Below are 12455 nucleotides of genomic sequence, written 5' to 3'. Positions count from 1 at the left end.
ACAGCAGCGCCACCGCCTGGAAGAACCAGGATTTACGCAACCTTCTGCATTCACCTATCCATCTCTTTCGTTGCAACCCCCTGCTCTTTTTCATCATCCTACGACTTGGGGGAGTGGGGTGGGGGTTAGAGTGTGCCCGTTTCCCTCTGACTCAGACTGTTGTCTCCCAGTCAGAAGAGCTCTTCGTTCACAGCTGTATTTTAATGCTAGGTTTTGACCGTACAATCTTTTGACTTTTCTGTGTTAACTTAGCCCTAGCGAAAGGCTGCAGCCCTCTGTTTAAACGCAGGACAGGTCCAGCACAGCAAAAGAAGCTGCAGTGCAGATTCCCCACACTGTCCTGCAAACATGCCCCACTTCTGCCCTGTAGGAATCTACTTTCTAGGCATGTGAGTCCTTCCCACTCCGTGGTCCATTCAATCTTTGGCCTCTGTTGGCACTACCAGCATAGGGAGAGGGGCCGCACAATTTTCACTAGTGGTTATGGTGATTAATGAAACATGAAAAACTACTCACTGGGAATTGGGCATGCCTATATCCAACAGGCCTCATGTGCCTCCAAGCAGACACCACATGGTGGTAACTTTCTGATCAGTTCATGTGCTTGAAGCTGATGGTTACACTTTTCCCCTTTTCAGGTTATTCCTTTTGTACAGTAGTAGTCCACGGCTTCACATTCTCCTCTGTTAGCTTAGAAGTCTAGGGTTTGCTCATAAGCAAAGAACTCAACCTCTTATTCTTGCTTTCGTATTTTCCTTCACAGTTTATAAGTGAACTTCAGAAGCTTGAAACTGAAATCTATTTACTCTTCTATTTTCCCCTCCCTCTCTAAGATAGGAAACCCGATGAGTATGTTGGAGCAGAACTGCTCAGGTCTTGGCACTAGGGTTTTACTTGCAAGGTAGGAAAAAACATTTGAAGAATTTAAGAAGGGGGAAAATATATGAGCTCTAAAAAAAAATGAAGAGCAAGAGGGAATATGCCAGCTCACTTTAACGTCTCAAAAGAGCAGGTGCTGTAGAACACACTTTATGCTCCAAAGTTACCATGTGCTTAATGTGTGATGAGTACTGGTCATTACTCCTTAGCATTAGCACATTTATATAAAGTAGAACAAGCATACTCTTGAAGCTAGAAAGCAGCTTTAGTGAATGAAGAATGAGCAGCTTTTGATAACATTCTGCAACACTGTGTTACGGATACATATAAACTAAGTCTGAACTTGTCTACCACAGATTGGCGAAGTAGGTCAAACATCTGCTGCTTTAATACTCACACAGTGGAATGACCAAGCTTGTGCAAATCCATTTGGACAATCACTAGTTATTGTGCAGTAATGGATATCTAAGCACTGAAGCCATCTCCTGCTTTGCGGTTGGGGCAACGGTGCCCTCTAGTGACCAAGCCCAGGAACTTTGGAATTCCAATAACAAATATGGTTGCATCTGCAGTATAATTCATGAGCCTTGATCTCACTGCAGTCAACAGGAGCAAGATCAGGTCCTTGTTAGAGAGTGTTTGTCCAAAATGATCTAACTGCATCACCCCATCATGTACATGGTTTGAGTGTTTGCAAAGAGATGAAAGGAAAAGCCAGACAGGAACATAATAAATATTTAATGTTTTCTTTCCTCTCTTTAGAGACAGGCACACATTAAACATAGATTGTGAAAAAACACAGCGGGTCAGAAGCCTTAAGTCTACTGAATTCACAAAAGGTCCATTCAGATGATCGCTAGAAATGCTGCAGAGGATTAAGGCTCTGCATAACAATGGAGGCTTAAAATCAAAAGGGAAAATAACCCACTTCAGTAACCAATCCTAGAACATTTGTTTTTTTCACTGAAGCACCCAATACAGCTCTGTGCAAACATCCCGAGAGATGAATGTTACTGTACATGAGTTAAGGTAATCAGTGCTATTGGAAATAATACACATGGTATTGGAAAGTATTTGTTGCAGTATTTGCACATAGAGGATCCAATGGCCAAGGCTAGGTGGCAACTGTTGTGGATTCCATAACAGCTACTGTATTATTAGTATGTTGTACTTTGCTTAGTAAAGTGTTTTGCTTTACCCAAATGATAAAAGGCACTAGGATAAAAACAAATGCAATTGCTGAGCAGCTTGTGGGGTGAATTTCAGGCAAAGCAAATCCTCACTGATAGGATTACATTAGAATAAAATTCAAACAATCGCCACCAGTTAGACTGTGGCACAGTCTCATGAGGGAAGTAGTGCAAGCCCTATTGACTGAGTCACTGAAAATTGGACTGAAGTCAGGTATACAGTCAAAAACAACAACCCTGCCCTTGCAGGTGGGAGGAACAAGGTGACCTAATAGATCTTTTCCATCTCTTAATTTATCTGATTCTAGGAAATATAACCCCAATATACTAATCTGCAAAATTCAACAGTAGCAAAATAAGACCCATCTTGCTAATTCTTTGTATTAAACCAGTATCTCTCTCCTTTACCTAAGGGGAATCAATGCTCTCATTTTTAGCCACTTCCCCTCCTTGTGATGTGACTCATGTTTAGAGACTAGTGATGGGCACATTAGAAATACTTTAAAGACACAGACATCGAGGGTGGGAGGTGAAATGACTATCATGGTTTGTCTTTTCATTCTACTACAGAAGTCACTAAACCCCTTCCCCACCAGCTAAATGATCATATAAAGACCCATCACATGTATGATCAACAGTCCAGTGTGCAACAAACCAGGATCAGGGTGGAGGCTCTCTGCCCATTCATTCCCTCCTAGTGCACATGGAGGCTCACCAGGCTGCTTCAGAAAAATTAAAAACAAACACAAACTATACACAAACAATTCCAAACTCCTCAAGCTTCTTTGCCCTTCAGTCCAGAGAAGGGACTATGACAGGTTTAGAAGATCGTTTAATCCACAATAGAGAGGGTTTGGAAATATTTCCAGGGAGGAAGATCTGCTCCAATGCCCTCCACAGAGCAACCATGTCATTTCTCTCAGTCTATCTGGCAGTTCTCAGGTCTTTCTCAAGCCCCCACAAGAGATTCAAAGAATTAATCTCCCAACTACACCAGGTGCTCAGCAATTCCTTGGCTCTATGATGATCAAAGAGTCACTAGTTTCCACAGGACTGTCTTCATTATTTTAAGGTAGATTTAAAAAAAAAAAATCTTTATAGCATCTGTTTAATCATGACAAAATAGCAAAGCAGAGCCCCAACATGTCAGTGCGAAGCAAAAATGGGGTTTGTGCATTGAGAGAGCTTCCTGAGAGCAAACAGCATTAGAGCTGCAGACCTGTTTGTAAGAGCATTACACTGGCAAAGTAGAACCCTAAGAGGCCCACAGCAGAACTCTCAGGCAGAATAAGGAACACTTGTAAAACAAAAGTAAGCTTGCCACTTGTAGCGAGAAAGCAAATCGGCGTTGGCATAAACGTTGCTAGATGATGCTATGTTTAAAGTGGCTGAGGATGTGGAGCTGGTAAATGTTCATGGCAAAGAGAAGACAGGCGTCTATGCAGAGTAAGGAAGGGGTTACCTGTACAGCAAGGAGATGAGAATATGCAGCAAATGGACAGGCCCTAAGCAGAGGGCTGAAGCTTTGCAGATGTGGCATCGTTTGACACTAGTTGAGCGGCATGAGCTAAGTCAGATGGGTCCCTGTGCTTGAAGGATTTCACACATTTGATCAGATGCCTCTTCAGAGCATGTTGCCAGATGGGTAGTAGAATTAGGTTTTTATAAAACCCCTTCTCCCAAAGTGAATGCTGATACTATAGGAGATATGATGGAAGATGCTCAGTGTACTCCAGGGCTCAGTGTCCTCAACTGAAGCTGCAGTCACCTGCTCCTTTGGTTTTGTTCCAAACAGATCTTTCCTCCAAAGCTAGTGGACACGTGTTTTCAGAGCCCTGGCAGGGAGGAGCCATTCCCCACCCCACGCCATGTGACAATGAGGCCACTAGTCTTACTCTTCCACAGAGTAATTGCAGCTGATGAGTCCTGCCTCTTCAGCCTTCCTGCCCCTTAGTGCTGCCAGTGTCCTTCAGGGCATATAGCAGGTTGCAGAAGAACTCATACCAGAAGAAGATGAAGCCAGTAGAGAGAGCAGCCTTCAGCAAGCTGGGGGAGAGACCCTTAAACAATCCAACAGGCCCCTCCTCTCGCACAATCTGCCCAGCACAGTCCATTAAACCCTTGTACGTCCGCACCTGGGGGAGAAGAGTTGAGAGAGTAAAGACAACAACAGCACAAGCTCAGCTCACCTGGGCAGGATTCTCTCAGAAACCTCTGTATCATATTCCACACATCCAGGAAAGGGACTCAGAGGACTTGAAAGAAACCCAAAGGCTGTATCAAAAATGTATTCTAGATACATACAATGGAGATTCTACAGATATTCACTATGACTAACTGGCAGCATCAGAGAATCAATCTGAGTGCTCACTGATTTGTAGATGCAGGCACCACAAATTACATTTACCATTATCAGCAACAGCTTACACGCCAACTGAATGACAGGAAATCCTTTATACCACACCTCATGCAGTGTTCATGCTACAGTTTGCAGAGCAACTGCTTCAGAATGTGCTGGTATTATTTTCCATATAGACTCAGACACTTTTAGGCCAGAAGGGACCATCATGATTATCCAAGTCTGACCTCCTGCACATTGCAAGCCATAGAATTTTACCCACCCACTCCTTAATAGACCCCTAACCTCTGGCTGAGTTACTGATGTCCTCAAAACATAATTTAAAGACTTCAAGGTGCAGAGAATCCACCATTTACACTAGTTTAAACCTGCAAATGATCCCTGCTCCATGCTGCAGAGGAAGACAACCCTCCCTTTCTCAAGCTCAGTCGTGAAGCCAGTAAGGTTTTTTGCCCCCACTGCTCCCCGTGGAAGGCTGTTCAGAACCTCACTCCTCTGATGGTGAGAAACCTTCATCTAATTTCAAGCCTAAACTCGTGGATAGTCAGTTTATATCCATTTGTTCTTGTGTCAGCATTGGTGCTTAACTTAAATAACTCCTCTCCCTCCCTAGTATTTACATCCTTCCCTCTCAGACCATATATCTGTCATTGCTTCAAAGATTGGGTACTACCCAATTTGCATGTCAGGCCAATATAAACTGGAAGGGACATTTTCATATTTGGGGGAGAAAGGAAATATTTCTCTAATACAATTTTTTAAATGGGTGTCTATTTCAAGGTGGTAAGGAATGCTAGAAGTATTTAATTTGTTTAGATTTATACAAGTCTCTTTAGGTACCCACCATGAATTCTGAGTGCCTATTCCATACACTAAAATACACAATATAGTAGCAAGAACTGTTCATCTCATCTTGACATACAAATATCCATCAGCAAATAGAAAAATAAAATAAATCCAAACTCCTCCAAACTTTCATTCAACCCCTCTCCAAGAGCACAGTGCAAGTGAGTCAGGGCCAGATTTTTAAAAGGTATTTGGGCACCTAATTCCCATTGATATCAATGTGAGATAGGCACCTAAATACCTTTAAAAATCTGACCCTCAGTCAATAGTACAAGATAAATGCAATTTATTACATGGCCATGACTACTGTCAATCCCCTAGGCCCCTTTGAGTCTCCCAGCCTAGATCTATACATACAGACGTAGTATACACCACTCAGTTGAGTCATCTTTCCGAAAGGCAATTTATTCCACTAGTGAACTGCAGTAACTGCTGATTATTTAGAACAGTGCTAGCAAAAATTCTGCATTTGGTTAAGGAGATAAAATATCAGAGTTCAGAACTTCAACGTCAGTTTAACACAGAAATTACAAAATTAGGAAGACAGGTGATTTTTAAAAATTCATGGTTATTTTTACTCATTACAGTATTTTATTTAATTTCAGGTCTTTTCAGAAATTTTTGTTTCTAGAAGGAAAAATAATCTCCTAATCAGGGTAGCTGTTTATCTGGGATGACTGGTCCACCTCAAATGACTGCCTATTAAGAAGATTCTCTCATATATAGTATATTGTGAACAAGTCAACCAACAATGCTTTGGTAGGCCCAGAGAGGAAATAAACAGAACCCTGTTCAAAATCAGATGTTATAGCTGAGTTTTCTGGGTAATGTTTTATTTCTTGGTCTACATTTAAACATATGAAAACCAATTGATCAAAACATCTCTCACCTGCCCAAAGGCTGCCCGGGCCTGCTCAAAGCCTCCCACCTGCAACCGCTTTTTAAACAGGTCGAAAGGGTAAGTAAGAGTTTTGCTGATAACTCCGGCACAGCTGCCACACACGAGGTTTTTAACATTACCTGAAAAGCAGAGAAGTGGAAAGAAGAGTGTATGGAAGAAATGGAGGATTAGAATGGATTTCTGATTTAAAAACGCATAATGGAAAGTAAATCAGAACCATTTATTCATAGACTGTAAGGCCAGGAAGGACCATTATGATCATCTGGTCTCACCTTCTGCATAAAACAGGCCATGGAACCTCACCCAAGATTTTTTGCATCAAGTCCACAACTTCTTTGAGTGAGGGCATATCTTTTAGAAACATATCCAGTCTTAATCTAAAGACTGATTTATTCTGCAGCTCTGTCAAATGGCAATACACAAAAGAAACAATAACAGAAGGGTTTATCATCAATAACCATGCAAGCTTTCACATTGCTAGGAAAAAAAATACTGGAGATTGGTAATAGGGTATGGAACCTTGTGCCTCCAGTTGAGGGTTCAAATCAGAATGGGTTGGTAGAGATCATAAATTGGTACCATCTGATGGCTGTACAGAGGCCAATGGGAAAGGAGTTTGGTAGTCTTAGTTCAGGTCCTAATTGGCAGGTGTCCACAACACAAAACTACCATCACAATCTGCTGTCTAAGACTGAATGAACATTGAGGATGAGCTGCTCTCACACATAGGAGGTAATCTCTCTACTTAAGAACACTCTGATGGAGCAGTAACGTGCAGTGATGCTACCCATGCTGTATGTGCTCTGGTGGATGGAGGTCCCATCTCCAGGGCTGTCAAGGTGCCACTTTTCATGAAATTCTCTTAAAAACTCAGAATAGCCAAAGAGCAGGAGATCAATATTAGAACAACTTGGGAGCTTTAACCTGCACCAGATGAATCCTCCTGTACAAACTGAAGAGGGGAAGCAACTTTAGAACACACAGCTGTTCAGAGATCCTGTACTCACTGACAGTCCTATCCCCACAATATTACTGAAATTGAAAGAAATAAAGGCTGTCTCAGCAAGATCTTTCCACTGCACAAGCAGTGGAAAGTGACCCAATTTGAGAAAGAATATACTGGACTGGAGAGTTCATCTTCCTGTCGATGGTACTTCTATGGGCCTCATTACCACAATATCTGAGTGCCTCACAGTCTAATGTATTTATCTTCACAACACTGCTATGAGGTAAGGTATTTAGGCATTTTACAGGTGGGGAAATTAGGCATAGAGAAATCAAGTGACTGGCCCAGGGTCACACAGTAAGTCTGTGACAGGAGAAGAAATTGAACTCAGATCCAAGTTCTAGACTAGTGCCCTAACCACTGGGCCACCCTTCTTCTTCCTCCATGACTGAGTATTTCACAGTCCCAAGCACCCACCTGTATTCATTCCTTCGGATGGCATCACCCGTTTATACAATTGTTGCAGGAGATTGTAAAAGGAGAACTGGAGACCAGCGTATGGAAAGACAGCAATGATAGTGGGGGTCAAACCCCTGTAGAAGGTCAGAGGCCCTTCTGTTTGGTACATGGTCACCACAGCATGACGAAGATTTCGGTAAACCTAAACAACAAGGAATAGTAAAGTTCTCCTGTTAGATACATTTACAGTCAGCTATTCAGAAATTGGTTACATTCCGGATACAGATCATGCGGATTCCCATCTCCCAACGTATAACAGGTTGATTTTTAGCACAAACAGATTAACAAAACCATTTCACGTATCGTCACATGAACACTCACTGCTGAGTCTTTGAAATCCTGATAATAATTAAAACAAACTGACAGAATAAACATGGATCTCTTCCACGTGAGACTAACTGAACCAACAAACCCTCAGTTCTGCTTGACAGCAATATCCCACTGAAAGGCATGGCTGGACATTGTATCCTGAAGTTGCCTGAACTTTGGCTCTGGTGGGAAGCAAGCCCCAGAGATGGGTCCCCATGACTGAGAACACCTTGATATGAATAGCTTCAGAAAGTGACAGTAAGGGGAGGCTGGCAGATCAGGACAGCTATTGTGGGGCAGGGGGAAAGCTCTGGGTAACTGTGCAAAACACAGCTGAATTCACAGATTGAGTGTCCTTCAAAGATTCTTAATTTACAAGAGTGATGTCAAATATGCCAGTCACAGCTCTTTACTCAAGAAGCTGAGAACATTTCTTGTCCGGTCTTCTTTGACTGGTAGCTAGAAAACGCAGTACTCAAAGACTTACTGTACTAAGAAATCTAGCTACTTCTCATATTTTTGGTAATTTTCCCAATGGCTTAAGCTCACCAGCACTTGTATTTGTATCAGAGGTGTGTTTTCTTCCTCACAGCCTAGTTTCACCATTTACTCCTGCAGTGAAGCCCTGACACTGAATACATGGGAATGGATTGCGATTCCATTACAAGTCAAGCAGAAATACAGTAAGAAAATGGCTCCGATTCAAAATTAAGTGTCTCCAGTAAGAACAGAGGGGAGACCGAACTTGGTTGGGGGAGACAGATCCTTGAATAAACTAGGATATAAAACTGGATTAGTAGAGGACTGCTTTAAAAACTTCATACCTGTAAGAACCTGCACGACTCTTCATACACTTTGCATATTTATGAGCCAACAATGTGACGCAGTTGTGAAAAAGGATATCATCATTTTGGGGGTGTATTAACAGCAGTGATGTATGTAAGACAAGGGAAGTAATTATCCCACTGTACTTGGTACAGGTGAGGCCTCAGCTGGACACTGTGTCCAGTTCTGGGCACCACACTTTAAGAAAGATGAGGACAAACTGGAGAGAGTCCAGAGGAGCACTCTAAAAATGATGTAAGATTTAGAAACCTGACCTATGAGGAAAGGTTAAAAAAATCCTGAAGATATTTAGTCTTGAGAAAAGAAGACTGAGGGGGAACCTGGTAACAGTCGTCAAATATCTTAAGGTTTGTTGTAAAGAGGATGGTGATAGATTGTTCTCCATGTAGATTGAAGGTAGGACAAGAAGTAATGGGCTTAATCTGCAATAAGGGAGATTTAGATTAGCTATTAGGAAAAACTTTCTAACTATATAGATAACTAAGCACCAGAATAGGCTCCTAAAGGGAGGTTGTGGAATCCCCATCACAGAAGGTTTTTAACAACAGGTTAGACAAACAGCTGGTAGGGATAGTCTAGGTATACTTGGTCCTGCCTCAGTTCAGAGGGTTGGACTAGATGACCTCTCAAGGTCCTTTCCGGCCCTACATTTCTATGATTCTTTGTTTGAGACATGTCCCCCCAAGAAAGGCAGAGGAATAACTCCCTTGTGCGGCCGAGTACCAAATGAGAGCCAAATCAGCCACGCCAAAAAGAACAGTTCCTCCTTCTCGCTGCCAGGACAAAGCACGTGTGTCAATGGACTAAAGGATAACTTGGCATTAATGGCATTACCACCCATTAAGGGCTCCAGTCTTCCCAGATCACCTGCTGGAAGTTGTGCAGTTTTCCCCCACACTAATCTGAATGAAACATGGCTATCAACAAATATAACAAAGCTAAAATTCTCCCCTAACTCATACCTTAGGCTCGCCCTGAGCAGCAAAGCGGGTGCGCAGTGTGTCAAGAGGCTGAACTGTCATGGTGGCAGTGCAAGCAGCCAGGCCGCCACACACAAAGTGCACAATGAAGTTGCGGGTGTCGTATGGTGAGGCATTGTGCACCAATTCCGTCAGGCACTCAAAGGTCACAAACTTACAGAGAAACAGAAACATACGTCACAGAGAAAACTCTTATCACCCACAACCCTCCTGGTTCTACCACATTCAAACAAAAATAAATAAATCCATCATTTGCAACCTCCTGGAGGGTATGCTCCAAGGATGCAGCTATTAAATTGGGGAATACTCTTGGCATTCAGAATCTTCAGTTCTCCCTTTAGGAAAATATAGTCTGGGATTTAAAACAAAAAGGCCTCCTAGGAAGATCCCATTTTAACTCTCTCTCCTCTCCATAAATTATTTATTAAATAATACATATTTGGCTCTTATACATCACCTTTCAATAGATGGTCTCAAAAGGTTTTAGAAACATTAATGAATTAAGCTTCACAACAACCTATGAATCAGTATTATCAACACTGTCATCCTCAATCAACGAAGGCACTAAGTGAACCAGAAAGATAAGTGACACACCCAAGGACTCACAGCATGTAAGGAACTCATCTGAGACTAGAGCCCACAACTGTCCTCTTGGTCCGCTGCTCTACCATCACCTAATCACACTATCAGAGTCTCCCCTTTGGCATACAAAGTACCCTCAAATGGACTAGCCCTACAGACAGCTGGGTAAGCGATGGGCAGCTATGACAGGATGAGGCTGCTGACAAAGCCACTATAGGAACTAAAAACTTCAGAACAAAGCTAGCCCTGGATGATTTCCTGACACCTTACCTGGACAGCTCCATAGCTGACTGAGAGGAGCTGAGCAGGCACATGCCCCTTCCAGAATGCTGTCAGCCCTTCCTCATGAAGGATCCGGTGTGCAGTTTGCAAGATGCCATAATATTTAGCCAGTGGGTTTCTGGGGGAGAGTTGTTCAATCTGAAGCTGAAAAAGAACAAATAAATTACACCTCTACCTCGATATAATGCTGTCCTCGGGAGCCAAAAAAATCTTAGCGCATTATAGGTGAAACCGTGTTATATCGAACTTGCTTTGATCCACCGGAGTGCGCAGCCCCGCCCCCCCGGAGCACTGCTTTAACACATTATATCCAAATTCGTGTTATATCGGGGTAGAGGTGTACTTTACTCTGTGATCTGCTTCAAGGTCCTGAACCTGATCTTTTAAACATTCAGTGGCCTACATTAACTCAGACCCCACTCCTTGTGTGCCCTCATGGCAGCTACAGCTGGCTCAGATTCCACTGCTGCTGGTCCTTAAGAGTTGGGGGCAGAAGAAGAGGTACGTGCAACGCTAAAGAGCTATGACATTCAGCAAAAATGTTAATAAAACTAAATTAGGACAGTTAGATAGGAAGGAAAAACAGAAGGAAGAACAAGAAAAACACAAGAGCTATGTACCAGAAAATAAGACAGAGCAGTAAAAATACATTAATTTGTTACCAGAAAGCAGAAACGGCCCCCAAAGAAAAATATATCTGTCTACCTTGTATAATCTGTATTTAACTCACACACAGAAGTTTAATCAGCTATGTAATAGCTTCTGGGTGTATTTGTGACACTGGCAACGATTTATTTAAATACTATAAAAGGTTACAAGAAAAAGCGTTGCTTCTTTTTATTCTCTGTATGTTCCTCTTCCAGGTGTGCCATGGGGGCTGTTGGGAAAGGTACCTGAAAGCGAATCTTGATGACATCCACAGGGCTGATTAGAGCCCGAGTGACAAACCCAGATGCGGATCCTGCCACAGCCACCTCCACAGCCGAGATGGACTTCACTTCAGATTTGGGGTCATAGCCGACCATCACTGCCTGGTCCACGGGCAGCCTCCACCTGCATCAACCTCCAAGGGTGCTACAGTCCAAACACAGAAGAGAATAAGGAGTTTTTGGTGACAGGTCTACTTTTGACCTCTTGCAGAGGAGCAAAGAGGTCACTATCACACGACAAGCTAGCCTCAGGCCTATGAATATTTTTGATCCCCAAAAGGAACCCCCGACTCCTAAAACTGCTCCCGCCACTAGGACACATGGCCTATTTAAACAGGAACAATAATAAAGCAAAATAAAAGGTTTTCGGCCAGCCTAACAAGGGCAACAATAATACACCTTGGTTTGGGAAGGGGAGGATAACCTCTGGAACAGACATGCCGGCACCAGCCCTACTAGAGGGGATGGTTGCTGGTGTGGGGCTCGGGTGGATGGGGGCAGAAGTGAGGGTTACTGGCTGGGACCTGCAGAAGGGACAGTTACTGCGTTGGACAGGGCCAGGCTGGCGGCAGAGGGGCCGGTCGCTAGTCTGGCTGGGGACGCGCCGGGAGCCCAAGGGCCGGTCGCGGGGACGCGCCGAGGGGGCCGGTCGCTGGTGTGGACGGGGACGCGCTGGGGCCGAGGCTGCCCTGGGTCACCGCACCTCAGAAATTCTCCCTCGGGCCTCCCCCCGCCAGAGGAGACATTCACCGCCACGACGCTCACCCCGTTGCCACCCAGGGCGGCTCCCGGACGCTGTCGCCTCCTCACGGCACTGCTCAGAGCCGCTCCCCGAACGCTGCCATCGGCCCAGGCTGGGCCTAGCCAATCCAGCCAGCGGCCTGTCC

At 43.7% G+C, this 12455-nt stretch overlaps 1 protein-coding gene across 3 annotated transcripts; it reads right to left on the bottom strand.

Annotated features, from left to right (window-relative positions):
- Positions 1 to 1608: 1608 nt before the first annotated feature.
- On the bottom strand, positions 1609 to 12455 carry SLC25A19 (solute carrier family 25 member 19). 3 transcript variants are annotated; one of them, XM_065416184.1, is made up of 7 exons: positions 12334 to 12455; positions 11533 to 11713; positions 10628 to 10783; positions 9758 to 9928; positions 7599 to 7782; positions 6164 to 6294; positions 1609 to 4204 (listed from the first exon to the last, which is right to left on the bottom strand). In XM_065416184.1, the coding sequence occupies exons 2-7, from the start codon at positions 11662 to 11664 to the stop codon at positions 4004 to 4006; spliced, it is 975 nt and encodes a 324-aa protein (XP_065272256.1). In that variant the 5' UTR covers positions 11665 to 11713; positions 12334 to 12455; the 3' UTR covers positions 1609 to 4003. The 3 variants fall into 3 exon arrangements, with proteins under 3 accessions (XP_065272256.1, XP_065272257.1, XP_065272258.1); XM_065416185.1 differs by having other exon boundaries at positions 12272 to 12343; XM_065416186.1 differs by lacking the exon at positions 1609 to 4204 and having other exon boundaries at positions 5887 to 6294.

The sequence above is a fragment of the Emys orbicularis genome, chromosome 13 (genome assembly GCF_028017835.1).
Source record: "Emys orbicularis isolate rEmyOrb1 chromosome 13, rEmyOrb1.hap1, whole genome shotgun sequence".
NCBI classification, from domain to species: domain Eukaryota; kingdom Metazoa; phylum Chordata; order Testudines; family Emydidae; genus Emys; species Emys orbicularis.
The sequence above is the reverse complement of the archived record's forward strand: the minus strand, read 5'-3'. Positions and strand labels throughout refer to the sequence as shown.